The 21,185-nt window shown below is 26.9% G+C and overlaps 1 protein-coding gene across 17 annotated transcripts in view; it reads left to right on the forward strand.

Moving 5' to 3' along the window:
- Positions 1 to 11,250: 11,250 nt before the first annotated feature.
- Positions 11,251 to 21,185, forward strand: part of LOC100208093 (prestalk protein) — a 109,716-nt gene continuing 99,781 nt past the window's right edge. For 7 of the 17 annotated variants that reach the window (XM_065813352.1, XM_065813363.1, XM_065813354.1 and 4 more), the window contains exons 1-2: positions 11,251 to 11,533; positions 19,546 to 19,635. In XM_065813352.1, coding sequence (XP_065669424.1) covers positions 11,476 to 11,533; positions 19,546 to 19,635 — 148 coding nt within the window. In that variant the 5' untranslated portion in view covers positions 11,251 to 11,475. Of the gene's footprint in view, positions 11,534 to 15,971; positions 16,439 to 19,545; positions 19,636 to 21,185 lie in introns of those variants that run through there. The other 10 variants (XM_065813361.1, XM_065813365.1, XM_065813360.1 and 7 more) reach the window with 3 other exon arrangements.

Here is a 21,185-nt window from a genome sequence, read left to right on the forward strand (position 1 = left end):
CAGACCAAGCGGAAATGATGTTGAAAAGTCCAGTTCATGCACTAAATAAATAAATACATAAAAATAGTAATAACAGAATCCTTGGAGTCCTTGGTCAGGTGAGTGGTGCATAGAAATAGAACGATTTATTTGGCGATATATAAAAAATTTAGTTAATAAAAATTTAGTTAAACTTTTTCAACTAAACTAGGAAAAAAGTTAGTTAAACTAAAAGTTTAACTTAAATAAAAAAATTGAGTTTAACTATTGCATTTAACTAAAAAAAAGTAGTTTAACTAAAAGTTAACTAAAAAATTAGTTAACTATGCCCATCACTGCATATATATATATATATATATATATATATATATATATATATATATATATATATATATATATATATATATATATATATATATATATATATATATATATATATATATATATATATGTATATATATTTATATTTAAAATCAATCATTATCTATTATGTTCAATAATCTACAATAAAGACATTTTTAATAATAAACTTTAGTGAAATTATGAAGTTGAATATGTATTCGCTTTTATAAAGTGAAGATACTGAACAACTTACCTGAGGTTTTGGAGCTTGATTAGAACTTAAAATAATTGAAACTGAAATTGTAGATACAAAAAAACAACGTTTACTTTATTGCAAAAATTGGAAAAATAATTTCAAGAAGTTATATCTGTCAAATTTCAAGAAAGCTATAACTGTTAGCAAAAGTTATAACAATATTTAGTTATAAAACCAGCGATGTTTTAGGTTATTGGAAAAACAGCGCTAAATTTCCATTAAAGTTATAGGTCACTGAAAATAAAATGACGTTTTTCGTTAAACTTCCAGTGAACTTCCGCAAAGTCGTAAAATTTGCGGAAAACAAAGCGAACTGGGTGAATTTCCAGTGATGTTTTACTTTTCCAGTGAACTTTCACTGGAAGTTCGCATGATTTTTTTTGTAAGGGTAAGTGTATTAAAGATATAGACAATTCATTTTATGGTCTCTCAATGATGCATATTAGACCAATATTATTTGAGTTCTGCAAAAAAAATTTAATTTCAAACTCGAGTCGACTTAAAGGCACTAATATTTTCATCAACGAAGACTTTTCGCTAGAGACCGTTTCGATTAGAAAAAAATTGTTTGCCGATGTTAAACGAAGACGCTTAAACGGTGAGAATGTTTCGATAAAATTATTTGATTTATTTCGATAAAATGATTTGAATTATTTCGATAAAATATATTTCGATAAAATTATTTTATTAAAATAAAATGATACGATAAAATTATTTACTTTAAAAATACTATTTTTGAGAATGATAGAACAATAGTAAACTAAAATACGCATTCTTAAAAGGAAATCTTTTGAGCTTATTTTAAACAATCATGGCTGCATTAAATAATTTTGAATCTCTTGCTTTTAATTTCTTTGAAAAATAATTTTTTTCCTTGGATGAAAACTTAGACCCCGACAGTAATTTTTATTCTGAGAATTTTTCAGATTGTTCGTATCTTTTTCCAAGCGAATTAGAAGGGTTTCTTTTTAAGAATGTTATTGACGAAAATTCTAATTCAAAATTAGAATTCTCCACCTCAACATAAGAAGTTTAAATCGTAACTTTGAAAAACTTTTAAATCTATTAGAAGAAACGAAAAATCTTTTTAGTATAATATGCCTAACAGAAACTTGGATAACTTTAAAAGATCTAAATAACGCTTTTCAAATCCCGCACTTTAACATAATTTCATGAGAGAGACAAACAAACAAACGAGGTGGTGGAATTTTAATTAACGCACATGAAACACTAAGGCTTATACTTAGAAGCGAGTTGAGCGTTTCTGACTGCGATAAAAAAGTTTTAACAATTGAAATCGAAAACAAAAAACCTATTGATTAGCTGTTGTTACCGGCCACCTGGTGGCGTGAGCAAAAACCAAAGCATGTTTTTACAACAAATTATTAAAAAAAGCGACGCGGAAATGAAAAAAAATATTTTACTTGGGGACTTTAATATGAATTGTTTTCTTTATAATAATGACTACAAAGTAAAATGTTTTTATGACGCAATTTTAGAAACAGGATCAATCCCCCTCATCAATCGATCTACTAGAGTAACAAAAAACTCAGCAACTCTAATTGATAACATTATTTCAACAGATATTTTTAATAATGACTTGCAAAAAGGTATTTTAAAAACTGATATAACAGACCATTTCCCCATTTTCGTTACAGTTAACACCTATACAGAAAAAAAAATTGACAAAAAAAAAGTAATAAAGAAACGAATTTTTAATCAGAATAACTTTAACTCATTCAAAGACCAGCTATCTTTACTAAATTGGAGTAATTTAAACATTAATGATAATGCAAATGACATATGTGAAACTTTTTTCAAAACTTTTTATTCGGTATATGACGCTAACTTTCCCTTTGTCGAAATAATTGCAAAACCTTAGAGTTTGAACTTTCCTTGGATTACCAAGGGATTAAAAAAATCATCGAAAATCAAACAAAAGTTGTATATAACTTTTCTTAAAACAAAAGCAACTGCAAACGAAAAAATTTACAAAAATTATATTTGTTTGAGAAAATTCGTAAAAACCTAAAAAAAAAATTATTATTCAGAATTAATTAACAAATTTAAAAATAACACAAAGCGCATTTCGGAAATAATGAAGGAAATTAATGGAAAAAAAAATCATGCTTAGGTTTTCTACAACAAATGATTAAAGTTGATAACACTGTTATATTTGAACCAAACGCAATATCACATGAATTTAATAAATTTTTTACTGAAATAGGTCCTAAACTATCAATTAAGATCCCTAATACCAAAGCCTTATTTAGTGACTACTTATTACCATTGGATAAGTGCGTATGCTCTGATGAATTGTCCTCTGATTTATCAACTGAAGAACTTGAAAGGGCATTCAAATCTATTAAAAAAAATAAATCATGTAGATCAGATGAAATAAACGGAAACGTGATTATAGATTGTTTCGAGCAATTAAAAGATGTTCTCTTTAAAGTTTTTAGCACATCAATTAAACAAGGAATTTTTCCAGAGCAATTAAAAATTGCTAAAGTGACTCCTATTTATAAAGAGGGCGATCAATCTAAAATAACAAACTATCGCCTTATCTCTGTGCTTTCTATATTTCCGAAAGTTTTAGAAAGAATTATGTGTAACAGAGTATACAAACATCTTGACAATAACTTACTATACGCTAATCAGTTTGGTTTTAAAAAGGATAACTCAACGGAGCATGCTATCATCCAATTTGTAAATGCAATCTCAAAATCTTTTGAACAATCAAAATATACTTTAGGTATTTTTATTGACCTATTGAAAGCCTTCGATACGGTCAACCATCGCATTTTACTTGAAAAGCTGAAATACTATGGAATAAATAAACAAGTGTTAAGGTGGTTCAAAAGTTACTTATCGAATAGAAAACAATTTGTTATTGGTAATGACAGCTATCAAAACAATTGTCTAAATACAAGATGCAGGGTTCCACAAGGTTTAATCCTTGGACCACTCCTTTTTTTAATCTATATAAACGATCTAAATAAAGCAACTAATCTGATGAGCATCATGTTCGCAGATGATACTAATTTATTTGTCTCAAAGAGTGGTATTAACGAACTTTTTGCTAAAGCAAATAAAAAACTTGAACATTTATCCCACTGGTTCAAATCTATTAAACTAACACTAAACACCGAAAAAACTAAATGGACACTCTTTCATTCGCTTAAGAAAAAAAATTCCTTACCCTCAAACTTGCCTCAAATTTTTATTAACAATATTGAAATTAAAAGAGATCCCGTCACCAAATTTATAGGTGTTTATCTCGATGAGAACATTACTTGGAATCAACACATTAATTATATATGCTCTAAAGTCTCTAAAAACATTGGAGTTTTATACAAAGCTCGAAATTTACTCAATAAGATAAATTTAAGACAACTCTATTTCTCATTTATTCATTGTTACTTAAACTATGAAAATATTGCCTGGGGAAGTACTGAAAAAAGTAAGCTACAACGTCTTTAACGCTGTCAGAAACGGGCAATTCGCATAATTAACTTTGTTGATCGTTTTTCTCATTGTAAACCTTAATTTATTGAAATGAGAATTTTAAATATATATGAACTAAACGTCTTGAAAACTTTATGTTTTGTTTATATGCGGAAAAACAGTCTCCTCCAGTCTTTAGAGATCTCTTCAATTTAAAACCAACCAACAAATACGACCTTAGAAATATAAATTTTTTAGAAAAACCTTTTTGTCACACAAATTTTAATCAATTCTGTCTTGCCTATCGTGCGCCACACCTGTATAATAAACTTGTTTTGCCAAATTTTGATTTTGATCTAACTAATTCTCTTCATCTTTTTAAAAACAAAGCAAAAAATTTTACTCTTTCTCAAGATAACATTTTACAATATTACTAATCACTTGAAAAAATTTAATTTCTTGTTATTTTAACTTAACTTGTGAACTTTTTTTTTTTTTTCTCACATTTTGTATTTTATATTGTTTACAATATTTTGCTAGCTTATATTATTTACAGTTTAACTCGTGTAAAAGATTAATTTATACGTATTCTTCATAATACCTTGCACTTCACAATTATTGTAAATAAAAAAGTATTAAAAAAGATGTAAAAAACTATATATTTTATTATATTTTATAAGGTCCCGATGACAAGATCCTTGTGATCTTCTTTCGGAAACCTAGTTTATATTGTTAGTCTGCTATATTTATATATTTGTAAAAGTATTTTAATACTTTATTTTATTGTATAACGACTGACTTTGTAAACTGAAATAATAATAATAATAATAAAAAAAAAGATTTAGAAAACTTGCATATTTTAGTACGGCAACGTGATCAATATACGAAGAATTCGGTAGTGTCTGGTGTCGATATGTAGGGCCAGAACTTTTTGTTACGCCTACTAGTTCTAATTGGTTTTTTTTAAAGAAAGTTCAGATAAGTGCACAGAATAATAAAATCTTTTAGAAATCTGTTTTTCGATTAAATCATATATTCGGTGTGGAAAAGATTGGAAGTCACCGGCTTTAATTGTATTGAAGTTACCTTCGTAACTATTAATTAGACCTTTGACGATATCTAGTTGACTTTTGTATTCTTCCAGTGATAAGAGGCTGTTCTGCAATGATGAGAGGTATATTCCAATAGCTATAATATTAAGTTCATTTTTTTTCGAAATTTATTGCTAAAGTTTGGTCATCCTCGTAAATTACTCTAATATTTTGGAATTGATTTATTTGTATAAAGAACTCGTTTCCGCCAAATTGTCGACATTTTTCATGTTTATTAGACTGATGGAAGTAAATGGAGTGTGTATTATTAGATGTATCTCTTATTATAGAGTATTCAGGTTTAGATGTATCTCTTATTATAGAGTATTCAGGTTCAGGTCAATGTTTGACTTAAGCCCCTGAGAGTTAAAAGTACATATATCGAAAGTTTTTGAAGGTTTGTTTTTTTCTCATATGTTACTTGAATCCATTTTCAATAAAAAAATTTTATCCTGGCTCCCGTTAGATACCAGATTTTGTAAACTGTATTCGAAAAAGCGTTTTGTTCTAAAAGGTTTTACAATTATATTATTGTCTCATAGCTCTGGTTGAATATTTTTATTTTTTCCGAATTGTTTATTGTAACTCCAAACAATCTATTATACTTGTAATGTCCATTTCACTTATCGCTATGGCGTAATGTCCATTTTACTTATCGTATAAATTTTTAAAATCTTCCTCAGTAATTTGATTGCATATCCCCCCACAAAGACATCAAATTTACCTACAATTTTTTCGCTTACAGTACTTTTTTTCGATAAATAAAGCTGTCATCTTTATTTCGTTCAATACTCATTTCCAGTTTTTTGTCTTTTATTACGTCAGAAACTTTCTCAAGAGTTATTGCGGTTGATTGCGTTTGAGCCACAACGTTGGCAAATGTTTTGAAAAATGTTTTGTGTATATTTTCAATTACAATATTTTTTGGATTTGTGGAATGACAATTTATCGTATTCGAAACAATAGATTTTATAATTCTTTGCAATTTATGAGGATTACAACTACTTGTGTTTTTAGATTGTGACTCACATTAATTTCTTACAATTTCGTTGTTTGTTTTTTGTTGCTCATCGAATTTTTACTGTAATAAATGCAAATCTGCAATAATTTTTTTATTTTCTGATTGTAACTCTTTTAACCGATCAATAATTTTTTTAAAGTTAAATGGTTGATACATTTGTTGACTAACTTGTTTGGAGTTGGAAAGCAATTTATTGAAGTCCTTATGAAGTTGATTCACTACTAAAGTAATCGACATCAGAATATCTTCAAGACATGTTACTATCTTAAACCGCTTCCTCAGATTTCTTTTCACTGGATCACCAACGTCTAGAATAATGTTTAGCAGCAAGAACTCCTCTCTGTCAAAATGTTCTAATACTTCTGTAAATAACTCGACTCTTAATTTGAAAACTTCCGCCTCTTTAATTTGCGAAAGCCCATTAATGATGATATCCCTTGGATGGGAGAAAATTTCTTCCACATTTATTTCTTAATTCTCTTAAATGTTATTACTCGACTGTATTGTTAAAAACAACTCACTAATTTCTTTTGGCGCCATATAACATAAAGTTTAAATACATCGAAAGTATAAGCTTGCTTTTTTTTTTAAATAAATCTCTTTGGAAGAAAACGCGTTTATTCGCCGCAAAATCTTATTAAATCATATTAACATTTGATATGTATCGTAAATATGAAAAGTAACGTATTAAATAACGTAAATATGAAAAGTAACGTATTAAATAACGTAAATATGAAAAGTAACGTATTAAATAACGTAAATATGAAAAGTAACGTATTAAATAACGTAAATATGAAAAGTAACGTATTAAATAACGTAAATATAAAAATTTACAAATCGGCACATATACATACTCAATACAATACTTAATATATATTTAAGCATTTAAAAGAGATTTAGAATTTAAGAAGACTCAAAATATTTCGAAGATTTAAATTTCATCTATTTTATATTTTTTAATACAAAATTAAAACAGACAAACAAAAACAACAAAAAAGATATATCATAAAACAAAATTCTTCTTTTAAAAAAAATGAAAGAGTGTGTGAATTTTTTAAATTTAGTAAGTGTTTTTTTATAGTTCTTTTAAATATATCAATAGATTTTATTTTTTTTATATTTTTGTCAATAACTGAGTTTCATAAACGTGGTCCCCTACATGTTATAGAGAAGTCAGATTTTTTTAGTGATGTTAGTGGAATGTAGTAATAACTTATTGAGTGCATTGTTTCATATTATGATTAATTAGGGAAAAATTATTGTAAAGTTATTTTGGAATTATTTCATTTTGAATTTTAAACATAAATAACAAGTTATGGTAGATATTTAGTTTGTTTACGTTTAAAGCATTTATTTCCTTGAGTAACGGCTCAGCACTTTGGTACCTAACTGCGCCCAAAGCTAATCAACTTGCTTGCTTTTGCTTTGTATAAATATATTTTAGGAAAGATAAATGATTGTTTGCCCAGGCAATATTAAATAGTTTATATGACTATGTATAAATGTATAAATAGTATAAATTTTTTAAACATATTTTATTCAAAAGATGTTTTGTTTTGTACATAATCCCCAGAAGCTTTATTCTCGACTACCTTTATTCGGCTTTTCCAATTTCAATCATCGGAAACTATTCTATGTATTTTCATTGAAAAAATTTTTTTAATAATTGTTTGTTTCAGATTTAGATGGTTTTTTTTAATATTGTTAATTGTTAGTTCTGGTAGTTTAAGTGGAAGGTTTTCAGATTTAGATTGTTTTTTTTTTAATATTGTTCATTGTTAGTTCTGGTAGTTTAAGTGGAAGGTTTTCAGATTTAGATTGTTTTTTTTTTAATATTGTTCATTGATAGTTCTGGTAGTTTAAGTGGAAGGTTTTCAGATTTAGATGTTTTTTTTTTAATATTGTTCATTGTTAGTTCTGGTAGTTTAAGTGGAAGGTTTTCAGATTTAGATGTTTTTTTTTTAATATTGTTCATTGTTAGTTCTGGTAGTTTAAGTGGAAGGTTTTCAGATTTAGATGTTTTTTAATATTGTTCGTTGTTAGTTCTGGTAGCTTAAGTGGAAGGTTTTCAGATTTAGAACTCAAAACACATTTGGCAAGTTTTAAGAGAAATCACTGGTAAAGCTATAACTAAATAAGGCGCTTTGCCTAACGGTTTTAAAGTTAATGATAAAATTTTATATGCTCCAAGCGAGAAAGCAACTGAATTAAATAAGCATTTTATTTTAGCGGGGCCTAACATAGCAAAAAATATTTCATGCACTTGTAATACTTTTGAATTTTTACCTCAAAAACAACAAATCTTAATTGCATTGAAATATCCTTTCAGGAATCTGAAGCTATTTTTAAAACGATTAAACCAAATAAAGCAATAGGATTCGGCGGTATCAACGGAAACGTTGTTATAAATTCCTACAATTTTATTAAAAATATTCTATAAATCATTTCGTCTTGTGTTAGCCAAGGAGTTTTACCTGATCAACTTAAAATTGCCAAAGTGTACGCTGATATTCAAAGGAGGGGATGCAACTAGTGTAAATAAATATTGCGTGCAATTATTATGTGTGTAATAAGATAGTGACAAACTGATGTGGCCTAAAAGGAATCGAGTTGAAGAAGTCCCCAAAAAGTTAACCAGGAGAGTAGTGTTTTTAGTCTATGGTCAATTGGTGGATCATTACCCAGAGTGTGGTTAGTTAAGAGTCGTTTGTAGTATTTTGAAAAGAAGAGTTGGTATTTGACAAAGAGTTGGGACGAAGTTTTCAATAAGAATGTGAAATGTGTACTTGTAAATGTGTACTAATTTTTGCTGAGGTTAAAAGGATTATTTATTAGACTGTGAAGGCAAAAAGGAAAAGGTGTGTACTGAGTTCTTTAGTGGTGGGTTTTGGGTTCTTTGCGACTGAGTTCTGTGACTGGGTTCTTTAGAGATGGATAGTGTTATATAAGTTAGTAATATAACTGTGGAAGACGCAGCATAGCTGCGAAAATAAAGGTCTGACGTTCATATAAACATGGCAGAGTAAGATGCAAGGAATAAATATGGCTTTGGTGTAGAAACTGAAGAAAATGACAATTTGTACAAATTTTTGACAGTATTCCACTGCATTTTCTGACGCACTTACTGGTAAATTAAGATTGGAGTCAAAAGCGAGTGGTGAAATGTTTTTATTTTTGAAGTTTATAAATTAATCTAAATTGTCAATAGAATTTGTAAGAGGTTTGTAAGAGAATCGCACCTGGGTTCTCTTACAAATCTCAATGACTCAATGAGAACCCGACCTGGGTTCTTATTTAGTCAAGAAAAGAAAAACTTTTTAATGTTAGTACTTTATTTACGCGAGAAAATGACATTTTTTTAATGAACTGGATGAAGCAATACCCAATTTGATTCTTCAACAATTAAAAGTTTCATGGAGATAATTAATGTAAATAAGAAAGAGACGTGGTCCTAGTATAAGGTTCCAAGGGACCCTTCTAGTTATATCTAATAAATTAGATGCAACAATTGTATTACGATAAATAAACTGTTTACGTTGTTTAGTTAATATTTAAGTAGAATTAATGCATTTCCTTTATATTTAATAATACTCATTTTTTGTGATCAGTTGTATCAAATGCTTTTGCTAAGTCTATGAAAACTCCCATGGTATAGTAACATTTATCATCAAAAAATTAGTTATACTGCGGGTAATTTGGAGTGCTGCGTATTATTATTTTTTGAACCCCTAGTAATTGTGATGTTGTATATTATTTTTTTGAATCCATATTGATTTTGGTATAGTATATTGTTTTAAGGAAGATGATTAAAAGTTTACTTTTTATAGCGATAGTTTGAAGCATCGGTTGCATTGCCTCCTCTGAAAATCGACGATTTTCCAGCTGTTTTTAAATTTTCTTGAAAAACTACCTGTTTTATTGAACAATAAAAAACTTTAAAGATTATTTCATGATTTCGTAAAAGTCAAAAACAACCTTGCTAAAAATATAATTAAAAGAAAGTTCGAAATGAAAGAAAAAATTAGAGAAAGTTCGAAATGATACTTCGAAGTAATGTAAGAACAAAGTTATTGGAAAATCTTTTTTCCAACAACTTTGTATTTATAGTCAAATTATTATATCAAAATATTATCAAATATTGCCAAGGTTTTTAAAGTAAATCATCATTACTTTACCTTGTTTACATAGTAAATCATCATTACGCAAAGTAAATCATCATTACGTTATGGTCCAAAGTAAATCATCATTACGTTATGGTCGCTATTTAAAATAAAGTTTTATAAAACTGCGCATTATTTTTTCAGATAGTTGATATTTTTTTTCGCGAAAATATTCCAATAAAGCTTCCTCGAAAAAAAATATCTCGAAAAAAACTTCTCAATAAATGGATTTATTTCTAATTTCATCCGAAACTAAAAATCATTCATTAATCTCAAAAACGATTAGAAAAAAGATGGAAAAATAAAATAAATAAATGAATAAATAAAAGTAGTCTCAAAAATTATATTAAGATGGAATAATCTCGATTAAGCTATTAGTTTGATGGAGTATCACCTGGGATTTTTATGGTGATAACGATAATACGTCAACTATCTTATAGCCTGCTGCCGTAAAGGAGTGCCGCTACATCGACTTAGGGTTTGGACTGGGACTATCCTTTTGAGCGTATGTCTAAAAACAGAGCAGGTTCAGATTTTCATAAAATCTCCTCCTTTCCATAACCATATTTTTAATTTTGTAATAACCACCATTCTATAAACAAAAACAATTTGTATACTGGTGTCCGTAAACTAAATTCATTAAATTACAGTAACCTACAGGTTTAAGTTACTATGTTTTTTTGATTTCACTTTTCAGGTTTTATAAATGTTAATAGTCAAATGTGATCTTTAAAATGTAACATAACATATAAAAAATTTAACTTTAGTGTTTCACATTTAATGAATACCTTTATTTTAATGATCACCTTTGTGTTAAAAACCCATAAAAATATTATTTTGCGATTTAATTTTTGATAATAGGTACTACTTTTAAACAAACATATATTTTTATATTGTACATATTGAGATTAAACTTTTATTACCCACAAAATCAAAATATCGATTTTTTTTATTAGTTTCAGCTTATATATTCCATGACAACTTTAGTTAAGAAAACAATAGATAAATATAATTCCTCTTTCATATGAAAAGTTCTACGACAGAAACAAGTATTACGCTTTATAAAAGTAATAAGTTTAAGTAATACAATTACTCATATACATGTAAAGAAATATTTAAAAACTGTTTGAAATATTTACTTCAATATTTAACAAGCAGCGATTTGGTTGCTAAAAAGAAATGCCTGACATACTTGTAAAGTTTTTTTATTTCTCCCTAATAACAACACTTGCTAGAGGTATTTTTTAATAATTTTATATTTATTTTTAAATTAATTTTACAGAAAGATTTTAAAACTTAAACACAAACTAATATATATATATATATATATATATATATATATATATATATATATATATATATATATATATATATATATATATATATATATATATATATCATATATATATATATATATATATATATATATATACATATATATATATATATATATATATATATATATATATATATATATATATATATATACATATATATATATATATATATATATATATATATATATATATATATATATGTCGACTTACAAATATGAATCATTTATATATAAATATTTAAAGTTTTTACCCCTTTGGGGTTTTTAGAATGGTTCCCGTACTTTTTATAAAGTGCTTCTAGTATATATCTTTACTCAAGGCCATCATAAATATTTAATACGACTTTTAAATTTTTTTTATTGTGCAGCAAACTATTTTTAAAAAAAGTTTTTAAATATTGGCTTTATGTATAAAAATATATGTATAAAAACTCTGCAAAAATAATTTTTCTAAAAAACCAGCCCGTAGTTTAGTTATTATTATTATTTTTTTGCTATTTTAAAAAAAGTTAATAGATTTAATACTTCAACAATAAGCTGATATTAGGATTATTATTTTAAAGATTAGCAATGTTAAAAAATGATGATGCAATTTTAAAAAATGAGTCATTTGAATAACTACCGGTTAGTAAAAACTATACTTTTAAAATTCAAATTTGAATCGTAATATTTTACCAAATAAACATTGTACAAAAAGCTTATATAACAAAGATAAAAGTAAAAATAGTTATAAATAGTTAAGAAAATCATCACATGTTTTGGTCTTGTACTGAGGTCAGACAGGTGCGGATCAAACATTTTTTTATCTCTCAGCTAACTTACAGCCATAGAGCAAACTCCAAACATTTTATGCTTATACTTATGTCAAATAAAGATGTTTTGCAAAAAATTGCGATGATAAGAGGCTGGTAATAAAAAGCCCCCAAAAATTTTACCCCCCTGCCCTAAACGTGGGAGGAACAAGTTGATAAAATTAGACTTATATCCATCAATAAATATTAAGTTGCATAGTATAATCTCTCAGCGTTTAAAAATCACTATCATATAAAATTTGTAACCCCCTCTAATTGAGATGGATTCAATTTCATAGACCAAAAAATGCTGGAATCAAAAACTGGACGTTCATTCAATTGCTTCTTTGAAAACCGAACTGTTTTGAAATAAGTTAATTTATTTTCTTTAAAAAAAGATATGTCTATTATATATAATTATCTCACGTATCTTTGAGAATATAGGAAGTATTTAATTGTCTATTTCACTTGTCTCACCTGATTTGAATATAGGTTTTATTTTACCAGAAAGATATCTACTTTTAACGAGTACATAAAAATTTTTAAATAAGGAATTTAAGCACTTTTAATTTTAGATTGCAACAGTTAATCGTTATGTTTTTGGCATTACCAATCACAGAAAAATTGTTTTGTTTCAGGATTTTAAAATTTAAAAGAAGAAAGAAAAATTTTCGCTTTAGAAATTTCAAGTTTTTAAAAAGATTAATAAGATTTTTTTTTACTAAAAATCAAAAACTATTTCGAAATTTTTTCACATACGCTTTGAATATTTTTTGTATTTCATATAGGGGCTGAGCTGTTTCACATGCGGGTTGCTTTCATATAGGCTGTTCATTAGTTATGTCAACAATTTTTTGAAATTTTTTCCTCTATCCTCATCCTCCCGCTTGTCAATAACTTGTCAATTTTTTAGAGATCTAAAAAATCCCTAAACCCCAATAAACTTATTTCAACATTTGATTACCCTTCCCCCTTAACCTCCACTTCCCCCAAATAAAATTAAAATGAAACAAACTTTTATTTCCTTATTTTAAGTAGTTAAATTTATTTAAAAAATTAACATTGTTGATGTCAAAATTTTTTACCTCCCCCTCCCCCTTGTCAGCAACTGTCAAAATATTTTAGACCCCGTCCCCTATTTTTTGACATAATTAACTGACATTCTTATAGAATATGTCTTTACTTCACATAGAATATGCTCTGAATATTTTTTTGTTTCACATACGTTCCGAGTACTATTTTTTTGACATGTTTTGATTTTTTTTTTTTTGTTCCACGTAGATTCTGAATGATTATATTTGATTTATATTACTGAGAGACGAACCTGATTATCTGAATCAAAGGTGTAAACATATTTAAAAAATCAACTGGAAACGCCGAGGATATCATAAGCAACACATATCATAAGATTAATTAAATTCTTATTAAATTAAACTCTCAAAATTGACTTCAAAAATTTTGCTGAGATTATAAGTAAGGTGAGATAGTTGCGCCCTTAAGTTTTCCCCGCAAGTTTGGGATAAATATGCGTCTTTGATGTTGTTAAAGTGAGATAGCTGCGCCTTTAGGTTTGGGATAAATGTTCACCTTTGATTTTAAAATGAGTTGCCCACTTAAGTTGAAGTAAATACTCAACTTTGAAAGTTGTTAAAGTGACTATTTGCGCCCTTAAGTTTGGGATAAATGTTAACTTTGATGTTGTTATAAAATATAGAAAATAATATTTTTTAAACTTAAAAGATGTTTAAAAGAAAATAAACATATTAAAATATTTGAATAACGTTTAAGCACTTTTCATCTTTGTTGTTTAAAAGCTGCAGAGATCAACGTAACGCAATATATAAAGTCAGATGTGCGTTAATTGATAAAGGAAAAAAAATTATTTGTTTTTGTTAGTTTATTTAGATATTTCATCTATTTATTTGGTTTATGACTATTTAAAAACAGTCTGCTAACTATAAGAGACGTAAGAGATGCCCACATCGAATTATAACAACAACATTCCCACATTGCCGAAATAAATTTTCTCATGATAATTAGGATATTTCCTCATTGTCATAATAAATTATGTCTTAATAAATTACTACCTCACCGAATATTTAAAGTTTACAAAAACCATGTTACAATTTCATGTGTGATTTTTTAAAATTCAAAATGATCTATTCACTTATGTATATTATAAAATAGTTTGAGAATACTTCAAGTGATCCATTTTAAAAAGTTGTTACTGAGGTAAATTTTTAAGAAATAAAATTTCTTCTAAATTCATTAAAGAAATAATAAAAATTCAAAATCATCAAAATTACGATTGCTTGTTCTGATATCAATAATACTAACTCATCTTTAGTTTTAAAAAAAATAACGAGACAAAACTGAAGCAATTAACGGTTTTTCTTACATGTATCAAAATTCAAACATTTTTGTTTATAAATAATTGTTCAGACTATTAGTTACAACATTTGTCATTAAACTTGTTAAATAGTTTACTGAAAAATGTTTCATTTTTTAAATGTATTATAATGAAAGTTCTTAATTGGAAATAATTAGAAGTAATCGTAATATTTGATTACCGAATTTAAAATTTAAAAACTCACTTAGCCAAAAACTTATAAATCTGGAGTTAAAACCGAAGACGCAACTTATAACTACTTTGTCAATTTTGGTGAAGTTTTTTCAGATGTCCAACCTTTTGGTATTATAAATTTCAACATCTCAGAATTTTCTGGAAAAAGGTTTTAATTGGAGATCATTTGAGAGGTTATTGAACCTTTTTTAGTCAATATATAGTTTCTACATATATGATGCATAAATTGTTCTTTTACTCTCTAGTTCTACAGAACTATGTTAAATAAAACTATCTGTTTAATTTTACAAAAGTAGAAGAGATATGGTCAAAATCAAACTACCAAATAATATATTCACTTGTCTGCTTAGTGATCTATCAGGTACAATAAAGGTATAATATATATATAGATATATATATATATATATATATATATATATATATATATATATATATATATATATATATATATATATATATATATATATGAGAAGGAGGCGGATAAAAGATATAAAAATGGGGTAAATGATATCGAGAATCATGTATAAACATCTTGGAAAAATATTTTTAATATGGGGAAAAGAAAAATCTTAACTCTATAAAGTAAGAGGTATATCAAGTCAGTCTTAAAAGCGTTTTGAACTATATTTTAGTTATTTAAGAACATACGTTAACAACAGACACAAAGCATCTTAATGACAGTGTTAGATTTTTGCAAGAAACTAGATATTTTATGACATTGTACGTCCAAAGATAAGCAAAGTCCGGTGGTTAAAAATTTCTGAAAGTTTAACTTTGTTTTGAAAAAAATTGTTGAAAAGCTACTTTCGTAATCAATTATTTTGCAAGTTTTTTTTGGGATATTTTTTTTTAAATTTTATTTATAAAATTATCTTATATTGCATAATGTTATTTTTATAAATTCGGGAAAAAATAAATGAGTATAATGCAATCAGTAGATAAATATTTATTTTAACTTAATTTAATCTCGGCGAGTAAATGATTTTGAATTAGTTTGTATTTCGTATTATTGATCGAGTTAGGCTATATTTTATTTGACTTTATAAAACCACAAAAACAGAAAGTCTCATCATAAAAGTGTATAAGCAAATTAATAAAACATTGAACTAAATGAATATGTAAAACCCACATCAATAGTAGACTAGCAAAGATGTGACGTTTCTTACACAACTTATTTCAATCGTGATTTATAACTGCTTTAGTTAAGAAGACAATAGTTTACGATAATTCCATTTTATATAAAAATTCCGATGAGATGAGCAAGTAATCGATAATTTAAATCGAAATAAAACGCTTAAGTGCATTTACTCATACACAGAAGAAACATAAAACTATGATAAAATTATGTTTTATAAGTTGAGCAACTAAAAAAAATGTGTGAGATACTTGTAAAACTGTTATATCTTTTACTTGCAACAAATATTGTTAAAGGTATTACTCTTATCTCTTGAATTTTTTGTTCTATTTAAAAAATTTTTTAATATTAGAAAACCTTTTAAAATAAATTTACTTCCAACAAGGCTACAGGTAACTTCTATTTAAATTAGAAACTTAAAAAATAAAATAATACTTAAAAAAACTTTAAAAAGCTGTAATTTATGTGAGTCATGAAAACACAAAAAGTATTGTTGATGGAGATAATGCTGGAGAGAAAAAGTTAAAAAAGAAACTTTTATTATTGAATGCAACTTTGGTAGCATTTTTAGAAATAAAGAAAAGAAAGTTCAACTGCACCTAGCATGTATTTTTAGACCGTGTCTAAAGAAAAAAGAGCATCATAAGAAGCACTGTTGACTGTTAATAATAGTTGCAGTTTATTACTGCAACTATTTTTAACAGTCTTTTTACAGAGCACTGTGGAAGAACGATACATATACTATACCTAACATATACCTAGGTAGGTATTAAACCTCGGACCTCTTGATTCTGAGGCTAGCGTTTTAACGATTGCACGATGACTAGTAACGTTAGCTGCTTTGCTAACTAACTGTTTTCAATAAAGATATGGTTCATCAACAGAAAATGTTTAATCGTTTATAAATTTGTAAGAAAAAGTTCAATAATAAATTAGTACTTTGAAGTTTGCAGCTTTTCAAATTGTTAACTTTTTCATTTAACGATATTTTTGGTTAGGGATTTCACATGTTTAAATTCAAACAATAGAACTTTTGCCAGTTTTTTAAGAGATTTATTTTTGAATTTTTTTTCCTTTGATTTTGAAAAATGTTTTTAAAGTTTCAAAATTCTTTAGACATTTTTTGATCCAAATAAGTTTTGTTGCGACTGTTAAACTTTTAAAAATTAAACAGCAAAAAATTATTTCAAATTTTTACTTTTAAAAACCTATTTTAACTGTCAAAACTGTATAAAACTGTTTGTTTTTTAAATTGAATAACAAACATATTTGCAAATTACCAATGAAGTTTTACCTGAAAACTGCGTAAAACTGTTCTTTTAAAAATCAAACAACAAACCTGATTCAAATTTACTAATGAAGTTTTACTAGAAAACTATGTGAAACTGTTCTTTTAAAAATCAAACAAATAACCTGTTTTAGCTTTATCAATGAAGTTTTACAAACTAGGTTAAACCGTATTTTTTAAAATTAAACAAACCTTTTTCCAAATTACCGATAAAGTTTTACTTAAAAACTGTGTAAAACTTGTGTACAATTTATCCTCAGGAATACCAGTTCAAAAATATTTTCAAATCATTTGTGATTTTTTCTTTAAATACTTTAGGCTAATCAAGAAAAAAGTTGTAAGTCTTTCCAAAATGAAACTTTAATATGTAGACAAATTTAACTTGTTTATATAAGTATACCATATCAGAACAGAAAAACAAAATGAATGAACCTACAAAACAAAAACAAAAAACGAAAAACTTCAATTTCTTGCAATGTTAAGGATCAAAGAATCAAAATCTTTATGCACTTAGAATATATTTTTAACAAATTTTAAATATATTTTGAAAACTTAGGGAGAAATACAAGAAGCGAACTTAAGTCAAGTCAGAGTTCAACTTGAACTTTACATTGTAACCAATAGTAACATAGTATGGGTTTTCCCCTCAAAAAATACTCTACCGCTATTGGTTACAATGTAAAGTTTAAGTCGAACTTGACTCAAGTTCGCTTCTTGCATTCCACCCTTAGTTTCTTTTGAGTATTTTTTGTGCTTAATCGTGGTATATTTGCAATCTAAAAAAAAAGATTTTTTTTTTTTGATTTAGTTAATCTATTTTAAATATCACTTCTGCATACCATAATGTTTTCAAAATGTTGCCTTTGCGTATTACCTATATTTAATTCAAGCATGTTCATATAACCATAACATAAACGTATATAAAAATTGGCACAAGGTCCAAAGATACTATAAAATAAATAAAAGAAAGAGTGATTAATAACAACTCATTATTTGGTTTTAGTCAATGTCAATAAAATGCTTCAGATAATAAAAACCTGCCATGATTATGACGAAGTGTTCGGAAAAAAAAATTTATTACACTTTGTATTCATCTTATTTAAGTGTAAAAACTAATCAGTGAAATTCGTACTTTAACAATAATACATTTAATAAACAATTTTAAAGTTTAACTTTTAACAAAAAAAAGGTTTTTGGATCTAATGTCAAACTCCATATACATAATGATTTTGCTATGATCAGATCTATATTATTTTCAGCTATCTCTTGTTTTTGATCCCGATAAATTTAAGGGTTTTTATTTTTAGGGTTTATTATAAATGTGTAATGCTCATAATTTCAAATAAGTTGTAGCTAATAAAAAAGGAGAGAGAGAAGAAGCTTGAGAAGAGAGGGATGTGGAGGGGGAGGAGAGAAATTCAACCATTTTAGCGAATCACAATACCCTTATCCTAGAATTTCTCTGTAGTCTATTATTTCAATTTCAAGATTTTACTATTTGATCTATCTTCTAAAAATTGATCGGATTCATTTCCTGGGTTGCCAAAACATACACATATGATGATATGTTTCTTGTATGATTATTGTGGCTAATTGGCATTCTTGTATGATTATTGTGGCTAAATGGCATTCTTTGGTAATTATCCAAAGAATGACGTTTCAGCCTTACCAAAAAATGGCATTCTAAATTTTAAAAAAGAATTTACAAAACTAGAAGGCTAATGTCTGCGTTTTAATTTTTTAAAAGCAATTTCAGCTGACTACACATTTTTGTTTAGCCAGCTGAAATTCGTCATAGCCGACGATACGAGTGTCGAAGTAGGGACACAATCGTCAATTTCTAAAAAAAGTCCTCTATATCTAAATTTAAAAAAAAGAAAAGAAAGAAGAAACAGTGTGTGTGTGTGTGTGTGTGTGTGTGTGTGTGTGTGTGTGTGTGTGTGTGTCTGTGTGTGTGTGTGTGTATGTATGTGTGTATGTATGTGTGTATGCGTGTGTGTGTGTATAGGGTGTGTGGGACAGTGCCCTAGCTCCCACCCCTGGTGTTGTCGGCTCTGCTGTATCAACTTTTTTTTTAGGGTTTATATTTATCAAATAAAGTTTTTCTTAATTTAGGTGAGTGTACACCAAAATGTAAAAGTAAAGAAATGTGTCTGCGTTATCAAGATGACATTGCAAGTCCATATTACTACAAATGCTCTAGTGGTACACTTTTTTTTTTTTTAAACTTTTGTTTATTTCTTCAATATGGCATTTTTTTAATTAAAAGTGTTTTAATATTTTAATAAAATAATTGCACAATATATATTATTATTAAGGCAGCCAAAAGTTATGTTCTAAAAAAATGAGTAATTTCATAAAATGTTTGAATAAAACTTTTTTTTTTGCCCCTGTTTTATATTATACTTATATTTTATATTTTACTTATATTTTATATTTTACTTATATTTTATATTTTACTTATATTTTATATTATACTTATATTTTAACCTAATAAAGGACAGCTACTTATTTTTATTTTGTAATTTTATTTTGTATAAATATTAATTAAAAACATGATTTCAACAAGGTTTCTAACAAATGGTAACCTTGGTACTTACAGGACTTTGTTGTACAACTGTTAAACTTTTCACTACTTTCAAGTAAAAAAAAACTGTTTAACCTTTTACTACTTTTAAGCAAAAAAAGTAAAATGCACTGCACGCTAAAAAAAAAAAGTAAAATGCACTGCACGCTAACTGTCATGATCAATTTAAATAAAATAAAACTATTAGTCAAAATTGCACAAACGAGACCTTGCGTTTTTTTTGTCAGAAAAACGGCGAACAGAATATCTTTAAAAAAAGTTTAAAGTCTTTGGCACGTGATAAGGCAGATCAAATACCGTTTCTACATTTTCTACATTTATCGTCCGCATAGCCAATCACAGAATAATCCTAACCCTAAATTTAAGTAGATTTCAGTTATTTATCCCCTAATGATAATCCCGATATGATAATCTAGAATGAAAATTCCCTTCAGTGCCTATTTGGTGCATCTTACGTTTCCTATTCGGTGATTCCTAAATGCAAAACCTTTTCACTTTGATATCTCTTTTGTTAACCCTTTCACTCCCTTTGACCCGTTTTGCGTTTCACAGCCCTTTAACTCTCCACAAAAGGCCATAGCCTTTTCACTCCCTTAAACTACAAAGGGCCATAGCCCTTTCACTCCCTGTGACCTTGTAGACCTGTTCCTTTGTAATAGGGCAGGTCGATTTTGAAGCTGAGTAATTGGACTGGTTGAGACGGGTGTATTATTGCAAATTAAAATATCACACGGAAGAAATTTTTGTATAATTAGTTAGTTTTTTGAGGAAAGCTAATTTTTCATGCATTTTAATGTATGAAAACCATGTTTTTAAAAAAGTTTCAAATAAAAACAGAGTTAAAAACAATGCTTTAAACGTTTTTTTTTTAGCTTTTAGATATATATCTAATTAAATAATAATAATTTTTATTTTTAAATAAGCATAATTAAAATAAATAAATTTTTAAATTACGTAAAAAACGTAACGATTTAATTTTATTTTCTTCTAACATCATCGTAGTAAATAAACACGCGATTGCGTAAATAAGGGTGGAATGCAAGAAGCGATCTTGAGTCAAGTTCGACTTTTTGCATTCCACCCTTATTTACGCAATCGAATATTTATTTACTATTCCACCCTTATTTACTCTTGCACTTAAACTTTACATTGTAACCAATAGCAGCAG

This window comes from Hydra vulgaris, chromosome 12 (assembly GCF_038396675.1).
Source record: "Hydra vulgaris chromosome 12, alternate assembly HydraT2T_AEP".
In the NCBI taxonomy this organism is placed as follows: Eukaryota; Metazoa; Cnidaria; class Hydrozoa; order Anthoathecata; family Hydridae; genus Hydra; species Hydra vulgaris.